General features: G+C 30.3%; 2 protein-coding genes across 4 annotated transcripts in view; one reads left to right on the forward strand and one right to left on the reverse strand.

The window, feature by feature from the left end:
* The window catches only part of LOC115891163 (tyrosine-protein phosphatase 10D), a gene marked incomplete at its 5' end in the record, with an annotated part of 45,215 nt that extends 43,279 nt beyond the window's left edge, over positions 1-1,936 (forward strand). For both annotated transcript variants that reach the window (XM_030911568.1, XM_030911569.1), the window contains 1 exon segment: positions 1,453-1,936. Coding sequence is in view for 1 of the 2 variants with exons in the window: in XM_030911569.1 (XP_030767429.1) it covers positions 1,453-1,484 (32 nt within the window).
* A 2,324-nt stretch (positions 1,937-4,260) lies between these two features.
* LOC115891157 (RNA cytidine acetyltransferase) lies at positions 4,261-23,488 on the reverse strand. Of its 2 annotated transcripts, none has more exons than XM_030911558.1 (21): positions 23,287-23,488; positions 23,047-23,205; positions 22,796-22,983; positions 22,599-22,730; positions 22,308-22,541; positions 22,095-22,248; positions 19,964-20,086; positions 19,753-19,903; positions 19,570-19,691; positions 19,404-19,509; positions 13,798-13,922; positions 13,630-13,746; positions 13,392-13,568; positions 13,155-13,282; positions 11,735-11,872; positions 11,437-11,678; positions 11,143-11,315; positions 9,924-10,033; positions 7,297-7,444; positions 6,213-6,328; positions 4,261-4,433 (listed from the first exon to the last, which is right to left on the reverse strand). In XM_030911558.1, the coding sequence occupies exons 1-21, from the start codon at positions 23,392-23,394 to the stop codon at positions 4,328-4,330; spliced, it is 3,057 nt and encodes a 1,018-aa protein (XP_030767418.1). In that variant the 5' UTR covers positions 23,395-23,488; the 3' UTR covers positions 4,261-4,327. The 2 variants fall into 2 exon arrangements, with proteins under 2 accessions (XP_030767418.1, XP_030767419.1); XM_030911559.1 differs by lacking the exon at positions 4,261-4,433 and adding an exon at positions 4,443-4,541.
* Between the last annotated feature and the right edge of the window lie 162 nt (positions 23,489-23,650).

Raw genomic sequence — 23,650 nt, forward strand, 5'->3', positions numbered from 1 at the left:
TATAATGTTTAGTTTGATTCTGATTTACAATAGGCATCAATTATTATTACAAATAAGCTATAAGCGTGCCTAACGTGAGCTGTCAATTACAGAAGATGGCGGAGTACGTCTATTATAAGCCCGTTCTATTAAAAAGACATTATTCGGCATATTATTGAGTCTGTTCAGCGAGTCAGGAAAGATTTCTCCAGACGACTTTAAAAAAATGAGAGATAATACAATTTACTTATGAAATAAAATGACAAATAGCAACTGTCACTGTTGTGTAACCTCTCATTAGAAAAAACTTTATATTTTAACATGTTATTAATTTTGATTATTCTTACATAACTTTGTTAATTAACCAGAATTTAAGTCAGCAATTAAAGTTCCTCCGAAGTCTCGCTTATTATGTTGATATACTCCTTCCTTAATTTTTTTTCAGTGTCTGATACTAAAACGCTCTTAAGACTAACTCTTCTAAATATCAATTAATTATTAATTTTATGTATAACAATAAAGAGTACTACAGATTCGAGGTACGAGCATTGGTATCTGGTTAACCGTAATAGATACGAACTTGGTTAACATCCCAAATCACAACTTTGCCACAATTTAACCATGTTCGTATCTATTACGGTTACCGAGATCCTAATGCTCGTACCCCGAATTTGTAGCACCCTGTATAGTTACACCCGCAAAATATCCAATTTTTATTATGTTTTCTTAAAGCTCGAATCAACGAAAAGCGGCTGATGTATAATTCTTTAGCCCTTGTCAGTTCAAATTTAACCAGTAATTCGTTTAATCGATTTCTAAGAGTCACAACGATCTCGCTGTAACTTAAGTCCTGGCATTGTTTTTAAAAATTTGTACACTTTGCATAAAACCATTGACTGCCAAATACGCAAAGACTCAAATTTAAATGTATTAAGTCAAATAAATATGACAAGAGCATTTCCATGACATCGATTCCGTGTCCAAAATCGTCGAAACTGTTTTGTCAGTGGTCCTTACTTGTAATCAAATTTGCCTAACCAACAAAAAATGCTAAACGTTTTTTCATTAGAATGCTATAGACTCCTTCCTTAATATGTTTATGTAACGCGGTGTCTTCTTTTATCGTCGAAAACTAAAAAAAAATTCTTAACCCTTAAAATGCTTAATATTTTTGTTGATTATGTACGTTTCTCAGTTGTTCAAGTAATGGAAAAGTGCATGCCAATAACTTTAATACCAATTTCGATGCATGCAAAAACTAGTATGTATAGCATACACATCGATCTTTGACGTCTCAAATGTCATATCAGTGTCATTTCATATCAGTTTTAATAGGATATTAGATCTTCAAGTTTAATAAATAGTTATAAATGAAAGGATTAAATGCTAGCACGTGTTTGGAAACATTTCAAAAACAAAATATGATAAAAATTTGCAGCACATCTCAATAATATTTCTTCTTTTTTTTACTAGATGACGAAGGTATAGCTGAATCAGGGATGTGATCTAATCGCACTAGCCAAGTTTGTTAAGAGCCTACCATTTTTTTTATATATTTGACATATATTCCATAGAAACCTATATAATGTCTTTTAATACAACACACTTCAATATTTTTGACAGTAGAGCATTATATAACTTCATTATCTCGTTTAGATTATACGTAGGAATATTTTTAAGATTGCCAAAATCTTATATAATTTATTGAATATTAGAAACATTTCGTATATTTAGAATGAAATTTTCTAGATAATTAGTCGTTTTTTTAGAGATTATAGTAGATACTCATATAGATATGTTTCAAGTCTGTTATTATATTAACTCACAATACTATTACCATAAACTTTTACTCTACTTACTTTACATACCGGGTACGTCTCAAAAGTGGCTCACCCCCTATAACTTTTTTATTTTTTCAGATAAAACGAGATTTGGTATGTTAGAATATGCAATAAATTGGGATTGATTAACATTCAATTGTTTTCGGTCACTTCCTGTTTCACCGGAAATGACTACAACTTTTGATTTAAAAATGGCACCCTCGGTATTTTTTTTCTTTATTCGATTGAAAATCACACTTTGAATCGAATAACATATCATATGTCAACTTTTGACATATTCGTTCAAAAATAAATTGTATTTAAAATTTCAATCTAAAGTGCCATGACTGTCAAGGAGCCTTGGAAAAATAGATTTGATTGTCTAATGTTTTTAGTCTCTTGTCCTGGCCGGTTAAAAGATGCCCAAATCGTATTTTTAATCATATGTCAATTTTTTCAAATGGAAGGAGGGTGGCTCATTAGCATATTTTGAAAAAGCATTTTTTTACGAATAATTTGGTACCACACACTTGGTATTTCGAGTCAAATTGTCGTTATGAACCGCATGTTACAATTTCAAATAAACCATATGCGAAAATGTCAAAAGTTGACATATAATATGTCATTCTATTCAGAGTTCATTTTCTATCGGATAAAGTAAAAAAATACCGAGGGTGCCATTTAAAAATCAAAAGTTGTAGTCATTTCCAGTGAAACCAGAAATGACAGAAAACAATTGAATATGTCAATCAATCCCAATTGATGTCATATTCTAACATAACAAATCTCGTTGTTTTATCTAAAAAAATAAAAAAGTTATAGGGGTGAGTCACTTTTGAGACGCACCCTTAGACTTACTAGAACCTTAGATTTACTAGAACATTTTTTGTTGTATTATATATTGTACAGTATTTTTAATTGTTAGGTTTTATCTTATTCGTAAATATATTATTAAGTAGTTGTATTACTTTTAATATTTAAAGGCACTCTAAAATTTTTAAATAAATAATGCCTAAAATTTCTAAAAATATAATTGATTACCTACTCTCTTTCTTTTCTATCGAATTTCTTGATTGTTGGTGCATCCATATCAGTAATAATTGTACATTCTCAAAATTTGAATATTACGTTGGTCTTTGTTAATGTAAAGTTGTTTTCTGTTTATTGAGAAATATAATAAACAACATTTTTTTCTGGTGTTAAATTTGCAAAATTGACAAACTGCATTAAATTACAAACTTAATATAAAATATGACAGAATTATCTCTTTGAATAAGACTAAAATATTTTTATAAGGAATACTTTTGGACTATAATTAATAATCTACAAAGACTGATAATCATGATAACATATAATAAAGAACCAATGTTAATATACCGTATGATCGAGAAAAAACGGCGTCCAGTTGGCTGGGAAATGAAGATCGCTGTCATTTTATATGTAAATTTATATGGGAAATGTCATCGATCGTCATTTCCCAGCCAACTGGACGCCATTTTTTTTCGATCATACGGTATTATGCACCTATTTTGTGAATTATATTTAAAATATATATATATATATATATATATATATATATATATATATATATATATATATATATATATATATATATATATATATATATATATATATATATATATATATATATATATATATATACTTAAACATTTTAACAATTTCTTCCATAGATTTTAATACATAAAAGTGCCAATTTTTACAATATATCTATTTTTAAACCTTAACCCTTTTAAAAAATATTTAATATCTATTGAATAAATAAACGTCCAAAATGTCTTCTATTTTTATTCACAATAAAATATGCTATAGACTCAGAGAAATAAGTAAATTTAGAGGATTTAAATATATTAATGAATCAAGCATCTTGACTATGGTTTACATTCAACAAGTCTTATAGGGTGTAAAAAATAAAAATCAGGACGCCTGATGTTGTGAAACATGCGTTACAAAGCTTTTATTTAGGTTTAATAACGTTTTTATAAGATACCTCTCTACTTATTTATTTTGTCTGAGTTAAAATCACCACTGTATGTTTTTCTCAATATGTGCAATAGTTCCCAATTTGTTATACAATATTATGTCAAAATTGTATTAGTTTGTATGCTGTAAGTTTTAAAATTGTCTCTGTGATAATTACGTTAGTTTGGTTGTCTTCTATTGATTATATTGTTGATTTTTTATATTGCCAAACTTGAATCTTCAATGGAAAAACAAATGTCGCACGTCCGTTTTTCCCGTAGAAGACAAATCCGTACGATCGAAAAAAAAACAGTGCACTGTTTTTACGAACGTTGACAACTCTGACGTTTTTTTCGATCGTATGGGTTAATATACTCGAATAACCTATAATACGCTCTACATATTACTTACATGTACTTAAATATTTTTATATCTAATAAAGTAATTTAGGGATGTAACTAAATAAATACTTCATAACACGTATAAATAATTTGTTTTATTTCTTATATATAAAAACGTCTGTACAACAGAATTATAATATTGATTTCTTATGATAGCTTTTTATTTTTATTTTTTGTCTTTTTCTTCTTTTTAGTTGGACTTTCATCGACATCTATGTCCTTGCCGTTCTCCTCAAACATCCTTTTTTCGCCACTAAAGCAAACATTTAATCATATTTTTTTTATATTCAGTAATTAATCATTTTGTATTGAAAGTTCTTGAAGGCTTGAACTACATGAATTAATAGTATTTTCAGTAGCACTAAAAAAACTAGTGCTACAATTATCGTATATAATAATCGATATGATATAATAATATTATACGTTGTATAATATATGAATAATTTTAACAAAATGAATACCATATAATTAGATAAAAACGGCACAGTAAGCATAGAAGTACCATTTCAGTTCTAGTTTTCATTACTATATAGTAATCGCAAAACATTTTCCGATGCACGTCATCAATCATATCGACATTGACATTAAGGTCTATAAACCTGACTAAATGAAATTTTGGCAAAAATGCTTAAATTTGTTGTATAATTTAAGATACCGAGCAGCTCTTCATTTTACTTTATCGAGCAAATGATTGTAACAGATATTTTATTTAGATTAAAGCTGTAAAAATTAGTTTAAACCGAATTTTATTATCGCTATGTTGCTCACATGGCGCCGGGTTCAGCAATGTTGTCCATTATTATTTGACAATTATCCTAATGTCAGTCATTATTTTGTATAATATCGTCTTGTTGAATCTTTGTGAGCAATTCTCGTTTTTTGCCTATTTTCGTATTTTTTTTAAATTGCACTTTTAAGCACAAACAGTTCTTTTAAGAGCTAAAATTTCGAGTTTTTATATTGGATTTCTTGAAATTGTGTGTTGAAAATATGCCAAAGCATTTAAACATTCCAGACAAAGAGCTTGTAGCTTCCCTGATAAACAATTTGAACGGGAACGTGACAATAAAGGTCTTTTATTACCCTTGACTGCAGTCAGAGAAGTAAGTTTGATTGATAAGCACATTATACCACTTTCAAAATTAGTTTTTATTAAATTCTGTGATTATTAGTTTGTGTATTATATTATAGCACCCTCTTACTTGTTATTAACACTTATGGCGTTGTCAGATGTACATCAATAAATAAATAAATAACCCATAATAACGCTTAGAATAATCTTCATAATGGACTAGTTTTTGCCAATAATAAGTAAAATAACCTATAAAATAAATCAATTAATTACTAAAATATTAGTTATTAAATTAAAAATAAAACGTAAAACTTTTTAAAAAATGATATAATAAATATATTGTCAATTTTAAATTAAGATTCATCTGATAAATCCATAACAATTTGGTAGCGCTGTCGCCATCGCTTGTCACTCAACGTTGATCACGTGCATCGGAAATTGTTTTGCGATTACCATAGATAATTTTTTTGATAGTTACAGTTTATTATCGCTCTAGTCCATCAAGCTAGAGAATATAAGACTTGACATACGACAGGCAAGAGTACTGTCATGCATGATACGCGAAAAAGATCGGAATCTCAGCATATCCAATAAGAACTGAAAAATATTTTGACATATGTCATGCAACAACTGTCATGGCGGCAAATAATCGTAAAAAATCATTTTTTATGATACCAAACTTGTTGCAAAGTTACAAAATTATACAAAAGAAAAATTTTAACCAAACATCGCTGTTTTTGTCTAGAAAACTAGATCCTATCGGATTATTCAGAAGATCTATAAAGTCATCTTGAAGGTGTTTCAAGATGTGTGTTTCAAGTTCAAAATTTGTATTAAGTAAAATATTTTTGTATTTAAATATATTTTTATATTGGAATTTTAACGTGTATTATTACCGTGACGTCGATTTATCCGATCATACAGTATTTTTATTTTTTCTTAAATTGTGAATTAACTTACCTCTTTACTGAAACTATACTCTTTTTGCTTTTTCCCGTTAATACTTTACTCCATTCGTCTTCAGAACCTTTTATGGCAAATTGTTCCAAGTTTTCTTTTTTAAGTTTTTCCAGTTCCTGAAATATATGAAAATTACATTAGTGACAAAGAAAATGAAAATATATACAAGCATAATTGAAATCTTGAAAATACATATATGACAAATTTGGTAAAAGTATAAACATTTTGAAAAGTTTATGGCCTAGATCATATATATACTCACGTGGATAAATCAACGCCATAAGTTTAGCATTAAAAAATATGTCTCCAACATCACGACATGCCATTTTCAAACCTTCTTTATTGCACTTATGAAACGTTCCTCTTTTTCTGAGGACCGTCTTCTCCGAGGACCTTACTTTGCGCATGCGCATTTTAAGTTGCACATACATATTTCCTAAATAATCACAATTTTATATGGTCTAGAAAGTACAAATTATACATTGTTGTGAAAACCAACTTTTCATTGTCATCATATTGTCATAATCATGTTGTCATAATCTTATTTCCATTGTGTAACGACGCTTGTTTTTTTATTTTACAAATTGTATTAATTAGTCTTTTATGGACCGCTTTAAGTTTGTGCAACTTAGTTCTATTTTTTTTTCGTTGGACTTTATAAATACTGGTAAAAATAACTAGAAAGTGTTTGGTGTGTGGAAGTTGCAATATAAAGTCCCCGAATTATCTTTTCATAGGCATAATTATTCAGTTATTCTTTTATTTATATTAAACCACATGGATTGGATACTTTCTGGTTAGTAGTATTTTATATATAATTTAATTTTTGTGACAGTAAACATCCAATTTATTTTTCAAATATACACATTTTACAAATCAAATTTTTAAAATTAACGTTTAAGTTTGGTCCGTGGACGCTAGGTCCTCGACAAGGATAGACAGAGTAGAAGCACCGCGTGTGCAACGAAAAAAGAAGATAAATGGGAGTCGTTGATATGTTTGCGACAGTTTCCATAGTGATTTACTTATTCACGTAAGTATATATGATCTAGGGTTTAAGGTTAATACCAGTCAACAAAATTACCTTTTTCTGTTTCTTTTGCAATTCTTTGGCTGCCTCTTCCAGTTCATCCTGCATACTTTTGGCTACAGGAGTTAGATTAACATCTTTTTGAGGCTGAAGAGAATTCTCGATATCTCTTTCAAGTACCGAATTTAAGTATTGTTCACATCTACAATATTGATAAAGTGAGAAGGTAGATAAATATATTTCTAGAATAATAGTTATTTTTTATACAAGACGATAAAATGGTATTTTATCGTCGTGTATAAATATTTTTTTCCATAGCGAGTTACGTTTTAAAAAATATTCAGAAATTATTGTTTCAAGGAATTTATTACGAGTAGAAAAAATATTGTGCAGTGGTTGGCGTTAGTTTCTATGTAATTTGATCATTGCCTGGAAACTTATATGGTGAAATTTTCATAAAATAATTTAGTACACACTAAAAACACGGTATGTCGCTAGTGGTAGGAAAAATAATTTTTAGAGGTTACTAGTTTATTTGGTTGCCTGTGATATGCATATACAGGGTGTTTCCTAATAAATCTAAAAAATAAAAAATCGTTAGAGAACGAATTAAGGCGGGCTCTTAATAAGTATATTTATTTTTTTCTCCACAACCGTTTGATGAACAAGAAAAACTCAAAAGATCAATTTTGTTGGAAAAGGATGGCCAGTCAAGAAAAAAATAGATTTTCTTTAAAAAAGCACTGGTGTACCATTTATGTTAAGCAAAAAAATGGATTTTTTTAAATTTTTAACACCCTGTAGATCAGAAAGGAAGTACTTTAGACCCAATGGTTATATAAAAATTGTTTTAAGAACATGAGGAATCACACCATAATTTTTTTAGACTAATTCGAAAACACCCTGTATATTGTCAACTTAACAATGACTGCTGATAAATCAAAAACTACCCATAGATAAATGCAACAAGTTTAGATTGGAAAGCCCGTAAAAATTTTGGGTCGCGAAATTATTTTGGGTCGCGACCGTTATATGCGATCTGGCGCTGCTATAGCGGTCGCTAAGAACAACGACAAACAAAAACAGAAATAATTTTCTCTTGTCAAAGTCAGAATCTTCAAAAATCATAAAGTCTTGCAAAATCTAAACCGCTCTCGTTAAAGAAATTCCGAAAAATATTTATAGCGTCCATTTTCAAAGTAATTATTGCTATCTTGTGAGTTTAATTCAAGTTTTATTTACTCCAACCGGTGATAATTGTGAAAAAGTGGCATTAAAAACTTAAAAAGCTGTCCTGTGAACTGTGAACTGCAAAAACCATCGTGGATCCTGGCATAACCTCGGTTTCCAATATTTTATAGGTATTTCATACATGTCCTTATATAAAATAAAGTTTCTTGTATGCAACACACTGTATTTTATTTATAAAATTAAAAGAAAATAATAATAAATTTGAATAAACACTATTTGGCGATATAATTCCGGAAAAAGCCGAACCGCTCCGAAATTTTCAAAAGTTTTGGGTCGCGACCATTACAAGAATAGCGCCAAATAGTGTTTACATTGTCCTTATGGGCACTTTCCAATCTAAACTTGTTTCATTTATCTATGAAACTACCTTTTCAGTGAAAAAAGCCTGATTTTCGCAGGAAAAATTTTGATTTTTATTGAATTTGGGCCTGCGTTTGCAAATACTCGTTTGTTTTTTAATTTCCTATCTATCTAAATTTTAAATATCATAGTCAGAAATAGTTTTATTATTTATTAACTGTAAAAATGGTGTTTTCTTGTTGTGTTGCATCTTGCAAAGAAACTAAAAAAACTGCAAAATTGTACGTGTTTCCAAAAGACGATAAGGTATGTATCTTAGATAAAAGAAAAATATATGGTATGTATTCGTTGTTTGATTTTTTTTTCGTTCGCTTTAAAATATATAAATCTCGGTCTATTCATTAGACAGCCAGTCGACTTACGATTATTTACATGAAACTCTGTAAAATAAACCAAAAAATAAATTGTAAAATATATATATATATATTCTTATGTTTTATTAAAGTTACTCTGATATACTAATATATCAGTGTAACTTTAAAAATAAATCCTTTGAATTCAAATATAAACATAAAAAACATTTACAGCAGAAAAGGCGAAGGCGCTGGGTTAAACGTAGTCTCCACTAAAAACACGGAGGGGCGCTTGACCCAAAATTTTACTATTAAGTTTCATATCTATCTTAATAGTAGATTATTTTCTTTTATCTATGAATTTGATAAATAAATAAAGCTGTCTCTTTAGTTGTCAGATGGTTGTCAGTTTTGAGATGGTTTTGAGTCAATATTTTTTAATTCTCTTTCGTGTCGGCTGCTGAATTGGAGCCATAGATTGGAACCAGAAATGGCTCACAACGAAATAAGTAAATTACCAACAGATATTCAGGCTGAGGCGACAAACGCCATATCCAAACCACTTCCGTTTAAATCCCGAATAAGTTATGAAAAGGAATACAAAAATGGAAACAATTAAAAAACGTGCAAGAAGAAATAAAGTTTTTAACCTATCCTCGCTGTTAAAGTATCATTTAATCAACCCTTGCGGTTAAAGTACTATTTAGGCATAAGGCAATTTTAACAGTTCGTATGGAAAAAAATAAAATATATTTCTAAAGTAATGCAATTCATTACCTTCGCATCATTCTGTTAAATAAACCCAAAAGCTGTGATGAGGGCAAGTCCAATTCAGCTGCCAAAGCATCTACAGTTTTATGTTGGAGTCCTAACCCTAACATAATTACCTAAAAAAATAGTTAAATGTACTAAACGAAGTATTGTTTTAGATGGTGATAAAAAGTTCTTAGTGTTAAGTTAACCCACGGCCACACAGAAAGCGTTTTTTGCGTTTTCAGCGTGAATCGTCTTTTACTTGTAACAAATAGATTTTTACAGGTAAAAAATAGCTTTTTGTGTGTAAAAAATGGTTTTCTACGAGTAACAAGAAGTTTTATACGCGTAAAAAACAGTTTTCTACCAGTAACAAATAGTTTTACACGCGTAAAAAATAGTTTTTTACGTGTAATGCATGGTTTTTTACACGTAATAATTTGATTCACTTTTACAAAATTTGTATTAAAATATCAGTATTTTTAATAAATACGTGGACTGCTCACAAATACACGTCGCGTCACTACGTATTTATAAGCCGTTAACACGTTTCGTTACAACTAGCTCGTGTGTCAGAGCCGTCTCGCTGGCTCGTGTCACGGCCAGTGCGCGTAAAGTAGTTCAAAAAATTTCATAAATCATGTCTTAAAATTGCGTTAGCAACTAGTAATATTTACTATTCTATTATATAATTATAATTATTTATTATATTATATTATTATATTATAATTATAACAAGTAACCACAAAACTACAACATAAAAAAATTACCAAATAAACTAAAATTCGTAAAATAAATGGCAAATAACAATTATTATTTTTACACACACCACTGGCATTAGCAGTAGATTGTGTTTGTCGCCGAATATATGCCCCGGCCCGTCCACGATTCAATCCGGGCATATATTTTTTTTCGTCCACGAGCTTGCGACGTTACTAATTGACTTCTTGATAGATACTGCAGACCTGCCGCTTCTTTTGCGTGTTTTTAATGGACATAAATCGAAAAAAACGCTTCAAACGGTAAAATCGCAAAAACCGCTTGACACGCAAAAAACGCTTTCTGTGTGGCCGTGGGCTTAATCCCAAAAGTGACAAGAACTAAGTTTTATTATCTAATAATCGAACTAAATATTAATTATCTTATCAGGACAGATTACCTATTTGTTTTCAAACTTTCAAAAACTTCTAACATTATGACAATTCAAACTCGTATTTAAAAGAACAGTTTAAAAAACACTTACTGACTGAACTGCCGACATTTGCACATCACCCATTTGGTTCAGGAAAAATAACCTAGCTAACGTAGGTAAAAGATCCATTATTAAATGATAGTCCACCAAGTTTTTACTGTACATCTCCAGCCTTTTAATGTCATACCTCGTTATATACATATCTAGTTCTTGCCTGGTCAAATCTAAAAAAATATTAATATTTTTTAAAACCTACTAATAATATCTTAGATATGAGTTCTGCTATCAACACTGTTAAAACTATTTAAAATCAAAATATAATAACTATGACAATGTCTAACATACCTGTAGTGTGTAGTTTTACTGTTTTATTTGTCAGAACTCCCAAAGCTAAACTTGGCGAAAATTTACTAAACTGATACGCCAACAAGTTGATAAATCTCCTTCGAAAATCTGTCCAATAAGCACTGAGCCACGTCGAACTATCTTGTCTTTCGTCAGCATTTAAAACGTCCAACATAATACAAGAATGTTCACCGGTTAAATCGTTTGTGGTCTGTCTTAAATAAACAGGTACAAATTTTGCCCTAGAAGTTTAATATTTATTAGCATCCTTAAATTGTGAATAAGAGATATAAATTACTTCTTCCAAAACTTAAGTAACTGTTCAGTTAGTCCAAAAGACACGCCAAGGTAATCCAATTTCTCTGGTGGTCTTTCATTAAGCTTTAACAAGAGAGGCGGTAGGGTTTTCCTTGGTTCAATGGCTTCTTCCAACAAACTAAAAAAATACGGTTCATTATAGTTCCAGATTCTTTTTATACAATTTTGAGACACACCCCAAAGAATAAAATTATTAATATAGTCTGTTCAACGAGAGAATGACAGTGTCGGCCATTGATCTGCCATTTCAACAGTAATTTTTTATTTCTGTTTTTGAATATAGTCACTTCTCTCAATGAACAGAGTTTACATAGGCAGTGTTTGACTGAGTCGGCGTTTTATATGTTATCGTTCTAGATAATAATATCTAGACCAGATCAGAGCCTTTATGAACCTATGCTTCGCAATCAGTAATTTCGCTTACAAATCATTCTGACAGAAAATATGACTACTGGAATAACGAAATTTGAAAAAAACTTTTTTTAACAGATTTCTCTATTTTTCTATGAAATTAAAATTCTATGTAAAATTTGACGAATTTTGGAACACTTGTTGACGAATTTTGGAACACAATTGTAGTAATAACGTTTTTCTTTAACACGACAGTATACATAAAAAATGTATACCGGGTGCGTCTCAAAAGTGGCTCACCCCTATAACTTTTTTGTTTTTGAAAAAAAATGAGATTTGCTATACTATATAATCTTAACATACCAAATCTGTTTTTTTATCTAAAAAAAATGTCAAGTGCGACTTACCATTCATTATCTATACAACATTAGACACTATATTATTATAAACTTTTTTTCCGATTTAGCTGAAATTTTGAATGCGCGTATAAGTAATTTAAAAAAAATGAAGAAACACATTACTAAAAATTGTATTAATCAATAATAAATATGTAAAAAGTAAAAATAAATATGTAAAAATATGTAAAAATTAAAAAAAAACGATTAAAAAAGTCGCCTTGACTAGGATTCGAACCTGCCTTACTACGGCTCCAACGTCATAGCAGCGTAAAGTCCTAACGCTTTAACCACGCGGCCACCGAGGACTTGAAAGATTCTATGTAAAATTCTTACTTAAAAGATAATGTTTAGCGAAAGTACTTTTTTATTTATTTAATTCTGTTTTTAATATTTGTTCTTATAGCGGCAACATAGATACATTATCTGTAAAAATTTCAACTGTCTAGCTATAACGGTTCATAAGATAGACCTTTGTGACAGACGGACAGCGAAGTCTTAGTAATAGGGTTCCCGTTTTTACCCTTTGGGTACGGAACCCTAAAAATAAAAAAGTTATAGGGGTGAGCCACTTTCGAGACGCACCCGGTATAGATTATTTAGAATAACATTTGCATAGTTAATTAACTATATTTGAGAAACTAAGAAACTTACCCTACTGACTCATCATCGACGTTTTCCAAGCTTTCCCGAACTGTAGAAATATGATCGTCATCTAAACTAGGAATTTTCATTTCATAATATTGCTTTAACAATTCTAGAGCTCTGGCTCCATACCCCATCTAAAAATGATTGAAAATTAGTTTGAAAATTTTACACCAAAAATTTCTCAAAAAAATTACAGTATTTATAAGATAATTCAATTTAAAATAATGTAGTAATTTAACTTACTCCTTGATAATCTGGATGAGTAGCTATTCTCACAATCCTAGCTCCAGCCAGCTTAGGAAAATCAGTGTCCTGATATTGCTGTCCAATGGTCCAAGGAATTAAATCTCCCGATGCCTTTTTACCTCTGGAAAACCCATCGGTAATCGTGTTTTTTGATATTTCTCCTTCCAAACATATCTAAAAGAGTATTTTAATACAGTTTTAAGTAATTTTATCAAAAAATGTTTAAAAAACGGACCTGTAAGAATACTAGCACTTCTGGTAAAGTTTTCTTATTTGGATTGACTGGGCCCAACAGACAGAACAAATGATGGGCCGGAGCATCAGACATCATTTGAAGATCATTTGGACTATTCTGGAATTGATATGGTCTCAAAAAAATCATAAAACATGGCATATTGCTTACCTTGTAGTGAGAAGCTACATATAGAGCTACAAGTCTTTGTAAAAACTCTTCTGATGCTTTGTGATAACAAAATAACGTATCCCTGTTAATGTAGTACAGGTCACAACTTTCAGGTGGTGGGCAGCCTAATTAAAAAATAAGGATCATTAAACATGTTATTACCGTTATGTGTATAGTAAGATATAATCAAAAAGTTATATTTATTTCAGTCTTGGAAACAAAAAATGTAATAATTTATGGGGATGTTCCATTTAAAAAATGCAACTTAATATTTTTATATGTATATTTGGGACACTTTGTACCTATCTATACTATATGAAAATAATTTTAAATTATAACTCTAGTAATCCACCAACACTATTACTATATAAAATCCTTGTTTATATATTCTTAAAGTTGGTCAACCTCTCGACAAAATGTGCTGCCTCTGGGGAACAAATCGTAAAGCTTTAAAGGAACGAAGCATGTGATTAGGGGCGGAGTCAAAAATATCGATTATTTGCGGTATTTCCCTCAGAGTAATGTAATAATATAGCTCGGATGTTTGCGAACTATAATAGGGCTCAGCTGATTAAGAAATTTAAACAAAACTATTATTTTATTGTTGACTTTCGAATATTTTTGCTGTTATTTTAAGGATTCTAAACCGTATTTAACAAAGAAATAACAATTTTCAATATGTTGGTACATTAATGCTAATTACTGGTAATTATTAATATATTTAAAAAAAGTTACATACACTTACTTTATTTCGATTTGACCCAGGGCTATAAAATGTTATTTCATTCTTCGATCATTTTATTCTAAATTGAGGTTTTACGAATTTAAGATAAATTTTTTTTTGAAAACAAAACGTTTATACAATTTTTTTCTTAATTAAAAATAAAACTTGGCACTTGTTTCAATAATATTATTTGACATTTAAATAAATATTATGTACTTAATACACCATTTAAAATCTTTATTACACGAAATCTTTCTTAGCGTAAAACATGGTCAGAGCCAAGTTTGCTTTAACTTTGTACCATATGAAAAAAAAACGGCGTCCAGTTGGCAGGGAAATGACGATCGACGACATTTCCCACATAAATTTACATATAAAATAACAGCGATCTTCATTTCATAGCCATCGCTGACGCCGTTTATTTTCGATCAAGAATTATAAAAACTGAAAATATCATTATGTTTTAACTCACAAAGCCCGTTAAACCATAAAATTTTCTAGTATATTGTTTTATTAGGAGTAAAAATGACACTTTTCGTGGCGAGACTGTAGGTTTGACATACAGCCGAAGCACAAAAGTCATTTTTACTCCGAATAAAACATGCTATTTTTTTCAAACGCCACAAATAATGTTTTAAACAATTTCAAACGTTCCAAATAATATAAAAATATTTAAAACTCATACCTTGTAAGTAATTTCATGATACAAAAAAAACAAGGTATGATATTGCGCAGGTTGGTCACCACGTCACAGGTGATAAACGGCAATATTGGTCGGCAAGCTCCACGCGCCAATTTCAAATTTTCAAACAGATGACACATAATAAATGTGTATAATGTGTCATAACTTTTCAAATGTCCAGCTCGATGATTTTACATAACTTTAGGGGTTATTTAATTCTTCCCTATTTTAGGTCTTTTTTTATTAGTGGCAATTGAACAATACGGATATTTTGTTGTATGGCATATGACGTCACAGGCGATATGCGCAAACTGAACGAAATTGGAGACGCTATCGACCATACCTTGTTTTCAAGTTTTCTTTGTACCATGAGTAATTATATATCGAGAAACTATGGTTACGGCTCGTTGAATTTGAGACTTATGTCATTTTAATAATATATTTTCATACTTTTATGCTTAGGCGTAAAGTGCTTTACTTTTATGCCTAGGCGTTAAAATGACTTTTTTATATTGTCAATCACGTCGCAAAAATTAATACTTTTGTGACGTTTGAAAAAAAAATAATATTTTGAAACTAACTGGTATATTTTTCTGCCACAACAAAGTTATTATACAGTGATAAATGATAAGATCATATTGAAATACGCTACTGGGTAAAAAAAATTGGCTAAATTTTATCAATAATACTCCATTTCAAAAGTTATTTTCCAAAATAATTAATATTTTTTAATAATTGATTGCAATTAATATTATTTGACTAGTTTAATTTGATTAATTAATAAGACTAGATTAATTTCATTTAAAATAAATTTGATCAGATTTTTTTCGTATATTCAACTACCAGAAAAGTAGAAGGAAGATTATAATGTATCTATCACAATATTTAAAAGAACTACTACAATAATTATTAGAAGAAAAACAAAAAGAAAAAAATACCCAAATACCTTCACCTTCTACTCAACTACAAAATAAATGAATATAATCTCTTACAAGAACACTACACAAACTACTTCTTGTATTCTACACTAAACAAATTATCAAACTTATTAATTAATCAAACATAAAGAAAAATTAACCAAATTACCCCTTCACCTACTACTTAACTTCAAAATAAAATATAAAAACACTACTAAATTTCTTCTGGTAGTCTACACTAAACATTATAATCAAACTTAATAAATTAATCTAATTTTACATTACAACTTGTTTATTATTACTTCTGGTAGTCTACACTAAATATTATAATCAAACTTAATAAATTAATCTAATTTTACATTACAACTACAAAGAAACAAGAAAATATTTTAAAACTACAAGAAATAAAACTTCGATACGTGCGACCAGTATAATAGATCAAGCGGACAAAGAATATAAAATACTTTAAAATGTGCATTCAGAAAGAAAAAATATCTCGAAAATTATCTAAACAAACATTTTTTTTTCTTATCAGTGAAAAACATCGACCTCGTCGGCCTTGCGGAATTTGTCGGGTATTTACAATGGTCGAATTGTATAATTACCAGCTTTTATAGCATATCTCTGTTTTTATTGGCCGCTTCAAAATTCAGAGTAACAAAAAATATTTTTCTCTAGTAAAAGACTGTGAAATACGCCCCGCCATCTGGTGCTTTACATCCATAAACGTCTTAGGTTGAGCTACTTTAAAAATTCATATACAAGGATAAAATCTAATCATTTAGCTACAAGCGTAGGATAACGTAAATAACCCTTTGTGAGGCCAACTAATTTTTTTTAAATACGGACCTGCATTTTTTATTTCAGATTTTGAAAGAACTCGGTCTTCTGAGTACAATGATATGTTACACTTAATATTTTTTTTTGTTTTGATATTTGAACACAATTTATTTAAACTAATTTCAAGTCCGGCTCTGTTTTTTTTAAATATTTAATCTATTCATCGTTATAATATTGATAAGCATTCAAACTTAACAATGACGTGGAGTAAAACATTGAATACGGAAAATCAAATGTAATAAAATAATATAAAATAATTAATATAAATATAGGTAATACAATATAAACAATCAAATCATTTTCCCGGAAGATGAATTGGAAATGGTAGAGCAGTATAATGTCCAGCGAGGTTTCTGGACCTATCGCCAAGGGGCTACATTACTTGACGTCATTTGTAAAAGTGAAATCAATTCATCTCAACATTTACAATAAAGAATACAAAATGTATTTTGAATTATAAGAAGAAAGTTCAAAGAACTATAAATAAAACTGAACAAAAAATAAATTTGTGCAACAGGGAGGGTGGTAACCCTTTCGAACAAGTAGAACATTAGAAACTAGTGTGTAGAAGTTCATTTATTTATAATAACTACGATTAATATTATGCATATTATTAGATCGCACACTGAGATTTCAAATTCACAATATATAAGTTAAAAATAATATCTTTTAATTTCTGACCCGGCTATTATTTATTTGAACCTTCCAATTGGCTCGATTTTCCTTATTCAATGTTAATTAGCGCTGATCAATATTATTGCGGTGAATATAATCAGATCAAATAATTTAAGAAACCAGAGTCGGACTTGAAATTATTGTAAATAATTAAAAAAAAAGTATAAAGTGTGGCATATCATTGTACTCAGGAGACCGAGTTCTTTCAAAATCTGAAATAAAAAATAAAGGTCCGTATTTAAAAAAATCAAATTGGCCTCTCTGTATATTACAAATTATCAGTTAATTTGAAAATTTAAAAATACTATCAGATAGCCCTAATAAAGTGGCTAAGAGAATGTGCAATTAGTTTTTTGATTTTCTAAAAACTACCGACAGGAAAAAATAAAATCGATTTTCAAAAAAATCCGTTTTTTCCAAAAAAACTCAGCAATCCTTGAAGTTTTTAAAACTTTTTTGATGGCATCTTGGTGAACATCTCAATACGCAACTTTGTCCCAATTTAACTATGTTCGTATCTATTACGGTTACCGAGATACCAATGCTCGTACCTCGAATTTGTAGCACCCTGTATAATATAGTATATCCAAAGTGAGGATATACTCTGTTTTACGACTCAGGGAATATTTCGACAGACGATGGCCAGCCCATTTATTCCACTAAAATAAGTTTCTAATATTTTTTAAGTTAACTATAGATTGGTTTGTACATAAATATGCCATGCGTTGTCTCTTGCTGTTTTTAACTAGTAAAGTAAAGTAAAGATTTCAGTTAACGTCTCCTTTTTGCTGCCAGGGCTAATCTGGACGGGGCCTACTTTTGTTTACGCGGAATCCGAACCGCGCTCCTCGGCAATATCATGGTCAATGGCCTACCGACTTGGCAAGTGTCTAAATCGACTCTTACTCACGAGATATCCGATCTCATCCGGCCTCGAACCGGCGTGAATGAGCAGTGTGTGTCAATAGATTTTACACTTTTGCCTTTTTTTTGGACAACAGCACGATAGAGAGTTTCGAACCGGTCACCCTTCCATCCACTAGTATCACCTTACGTCACTTAACTTCGGTGTTCTAATGGGAACCGGTGTTTCGACGTAGCTGGGCCGTTGCTGTTTTTAACTAGTGATGGGAAAAACCTTTGAATAAGAAGACTAAGGAAGGAGCATATCAAAAATCTTAGGTCCACCGCGATGGGCCTCAAATATGGCCGACTTAAATTCCGGTTTATCAGTGCCGTTCTAATTTTATTTAAAAAATGTAAAACTATGATGTAGGGTAGACGTGGGGTAGACTCAATAATTTGTTGTTTTATTTTACGTTGTGAATAAATGTTGGTAGTTATTAAAATTGTTATAAAAATATATAATTCTAATAAAAATAGATAAGTTATAATAAGTATTTATTAACACAAACATCCGATACGCTACTGAAGCAAGTAAGTCAAATTAACGTATCTAAATTCTTTGACATCTGATCTTTGACAAGGAGTAAATAAAAGCTAAAATGCAAGAAAAATATATAATTTAGTTAATTTAAGTGGATTTCATAAATGATCGGTTTACTACACGTATGTAATGTATCGTATTTAAAAATACGAGTTTTCCAAGAAGTTACTTTCCATTGGATTCTAAACTCAATGACGTTTTACAAAAAAAATATGATTATTTTTCTACTTTACTGGCGAAATATTCAGCTGCTTTTGCAGTTACCGCCCACAATATAAAATGTTAAAAAACAAAAATATACTAAACTGATGAAGTAATTACCTGACATCATAGGAGCTACAGAGGTAGAGTCCAAACATAGAAGTTTTGTTAACCACGTTTCTACTTCATCGCCTGGTTTATAACGTATGGGTTCATCTAAAGTGATCTAAAACATCAAAAAATATAAATAAATAAAGCATATTACGTTAATAAATACTGTTCAAACCTCGTGTAAAGTTCTTCCTGTTGCAGCAGCTGCGTCCTTCTTATTTACAACGTTTGTGTTAGCTCCAGCAGGCACAGTTTGAATTCTGAGTTGTTGCAATAATTTTAATGATAAAGACCTTCCTAAAATAACGGAAATATTTTCGTTAATAAAAACCAATTTAATGGTAATACACGTGAATACCTGTTCCTTCATAACCATTTATAGTTGATGCTAAAAACACCAAATATGGACCAAACATTGCTTTTACAAAAGGCAACGGTATAGCAGCTGCCTCATCTATAACTACCAGTTCGGCTTGAGAAAGCTTATGCGCATCTGTAGGATGGATATACTAAAAAAATAAATATTGAAATGTAATACTATAAAATATATTTTTATACAAAAATCCTACTTGGATAGTTTGCCTATGATCCCTGAATATATTGACTCTCACTATGGCTTTATTAAATTCTGGATTTGTACTTTGTACCAATCCATAATCGATGTGTTCTTGGTATTCTAATGCGTCAAACCCCTAAAAATGGCTCTTTGTTTTAAACTATTTTGTAATAATGTTGAATTAAAGTACTCATCAAATAAAAAATGCGAAATTTCAAGTCAATTGGAAAATTGTGTTTTCTATGTGACATTTTCACTTCAATATTTTTTACAAAAAATACGACCAATGATAGCGTAGCGCACTTTTAAATGTAATGCGGCATTTTTTTGCTCAATGAATTTGCCATGATATTTAACTTAAAAAATACAATAATCTCAAAATTGAAATAATGGTTTTGGAAATAGATATGACAATTTTAATTTTCTACACATTTAACTGAACTAACATTTGCTGTTCCAAAATTGTAAAACAATATTCTATATTTTTTAAGGAAATATTTTTAAATGTCCATTATCTGAAACGAAACACTCTGAATTTCAGTCATAAATGAATGTTATACACAGCTTTATGTTTTGATAAATAACTTGTACACCCATCTGATAGTTATTGAAACTGCTTGGTCTGGATTTTAACGTGTAAAACACTAATAAAAAGATACCACTTAAAATTTGTGCCCCTTAACATTAATATTAAGACTGCCCACATCACAATAGTTTTTTTTTTAATTTTCATAAGAATATTAAAAAAATATAATACATATATATATATTTTGATGTATTACAGCAAATTTGATGGTTTTATTGGAACAAATTATTGACAAATTAATTTTTTACTTTATTCGATAGAAAATGACACTGTGAATAATCCAAACCAAACCATGTACATATGTCAACTTTTGACATTTCCGCATATGGTTTATTTGAAATTGTGGGTGCCGTACCGCCGACACATAAACGCATTAAACAAGTTGCAAGAGAGACACCTTAGACTACTCTTAAGAATCCGGTGGTTCCATCATGTCTCAAACGTATTGGTCCTTGAAAAAGCTAACTGCGAGCGTATTGGAATCATGGTTACAAAATCCCGCTTAAGATGGGCTGGTCACGTACGCAGAATGCAAGAAAACCGCATACCAAAATCTCTGCTTTACGGTGAGCTTGTAGACGGTAAGAGGAGGCCGGGTGGACAACTGAAAAGGTACAAGGACATTTTCCACGAAAACTTAAAGGGGATTAACGTGCAGGATGAGTCGGAAACAGCAACTCACAATAGAACTCAATGGAGAAGAGTTGTAAACTCAGTTAACAGCGACAACCAAAAAGTAAAGAGGCAACAAAGCAATGAGATTTTTGAATGCCCGGAGTGCGGTAGGCAAATAACATCACGTATAGGGCTTTTCAGTCACAGAAAAGCTAATGAAGGAAAACGCCTTGCGTGACCATCTTCTTTATGTGTGTCGAATACTCGTTAGCGAGTAAGGGCTATATGTATGTATGTATTTGAAATTGTAACATGCGGTTCATAACGACAATTTGACTCGAAATACCAAGTGTGTGGTATCAAATTATTCGTAAAAAAATGCTTTATCCAAATATGCTAATGAGCCACCCTCGTTCCATTTGAAAAAATTGAGATATGATTAAAAATACGATTTGAGCATCTTTTAATCAGCCAGGACAAGACACTAAAAACATTAAACGATCAAATATATTTTTCCAAGGCTCCTTGCTTAATTTATTATTAATATTGCTTATTATTAACATTTTTAACACAGCCATGGCACTCTAGATTAAAATTTAAAATATAATTTGTTTTTAAGCGAATATGTCAAAAGTTAACATATGATATGTCATTCGATTCAGAGTGTCATTTTCTATCGAATAAAGTAAAAAAATACCTATGGTGCCATTTAAAAATCAAAAGTTGTAGTCATTTCCGGTGAAACAGGAAATGCCCGAAAACAATTGAATATGTCAAATCAATCGTAATTTATGCCATATAACTAACATACTAAATCTCGTTTTTTTATATGAAAAAATAAGAAAGTTATAGGGGTGAGCCACTTTTGAGACGCACCCGGTATACAAATTAATAATGTTCATTTGATGAGACTTTTTGAGTGAGTGACACTAATTGAGCTTACTTTAAAAACAAATTCGAAAAAAGTATTCAAATTTTCCGGACTTGGACTTGTCACAAATATATTCGAATAACCAAAAGCAACTGCCGCAGAAACAGCTAAACCCAGTGCTGCAGATTTACCCCTTCCTCTCGAAGCAGTTAATGACACAGTAGATCTAGTAATAGAAGAAATACAATTATTTAAATGGGCGTCAGTTAATAGTTGCAAATATACCTGAGTGTTTTCTCTGAAATAGCTTCAATAAACTTCAATAATGCCTTCCCTTGATCTAAAGTTCTACAACAATTAACCAAATTACCAACAGGTTGAGTATCTCTTAATTGCTGTTTTAAATCGGCTAATTCAGATTCACTTTCTGCAGGTTCTTGAGAAACCTCCACTACCTTTACATGTAGATTATGTGAAGATATAGGTAGTACTCTAAGCTGATCATCTACTACAAGACACCTGTATAACAAAAAAATCCATGAGTTTAAATTTACAAAATATAAAACCATCCCATACCTTTTACAGGATGCAAGGGATAATAAAAATCTCTCATTAAATCTACAAACAACGTCTTGATGTGCTTCGGTTCTAAATCTTTGATGAACATCCATACTCATTGTATAAAGTTGTTTTAATGAATTCACACTTCTGTAAATAAAATTAATACATATATTTTAATAATGACGATATAAAATTATAGTATATTTTCATACCTTAGTAACAATACTACTAAACCGCCTCCTTCAACAGTCTCAATAGTTCTAGCAAGTAAATTTGGAGTCAAAGCTTCAAAATCTTGTAGTACGCACATGCCATAAGTGTTACCCAATATTTTATGGGTTTCCGAATAATAACAATACCGTATTTTGGTTGATGATAAAAACAGTTCAAATGGATCATCCTAAAAATTTGGAAAATTGAAATTTACATTTGTATAGAGTAAAAATGTGAATTATTGTCTTACTTCATTTATACTGAGTTTGCCAGCTTGTATTTTATGCTGTAAATGTTTCATGCGTTTCTTCCTATGACTACTAAAACCAAGCTCTTTCTTGTAACACCATAGCACTGAAGGTCTCGCTTTAACTTCAGCTTTAGATAACATATGATGTAAAATAACAACCTTAGGAGAAACAATACAATTAAATTAACAAAACTTATAACTAGTGTACCGCAACATTTTTGCCGATTTTGTAAACAGTACCTGATCCCTGCCTTTATCTCCTACAATCACAAATAAAGTTCTGTGTCCTAACTTGGCTCCATTTTCAATTAATGTCCTAATCCTGTTATCTATTTTCTTGCGAACCATTTTAAATTATATTTTCAATAACTTTATGCTTCAAATTCACACTTCCACATGTAAAATAGAGGTTAACTTGTCAAAACACCAAAACAGCGACCATAGATATAAAGAAACGACCAAGCTCACGACCACGTGCGGAGGGAATCCAACTCACAGATCCAACTTTAATAAATAGTGGCTTCTGATTCGCCCAAATGTATTAGCGTGACCACCATGTGACAGCTTTTCAGCCAATCGTTTGTGGAGTTTTCTTTATATCTCA

The sequence above is a fragment of the Sitophilus oryzae genome, unplaced genomic scaffold (assembly GCF_002938485.1).
Source record: "Sitophilus oryzae breed Bouriz unplaced genomic scaffold, Soryzae_2.0 scaffold_969_pilon_pilon, whole genome shotgun sequence".
In the NCBI taxonomy this organism is placed as follows: domain Eukaryota; kingdom Metazoa; phylum Arthropoda; class Insecta; order Coleoptera; family Curculionidae; genus Sitophilus; species Sitophilus oryzae.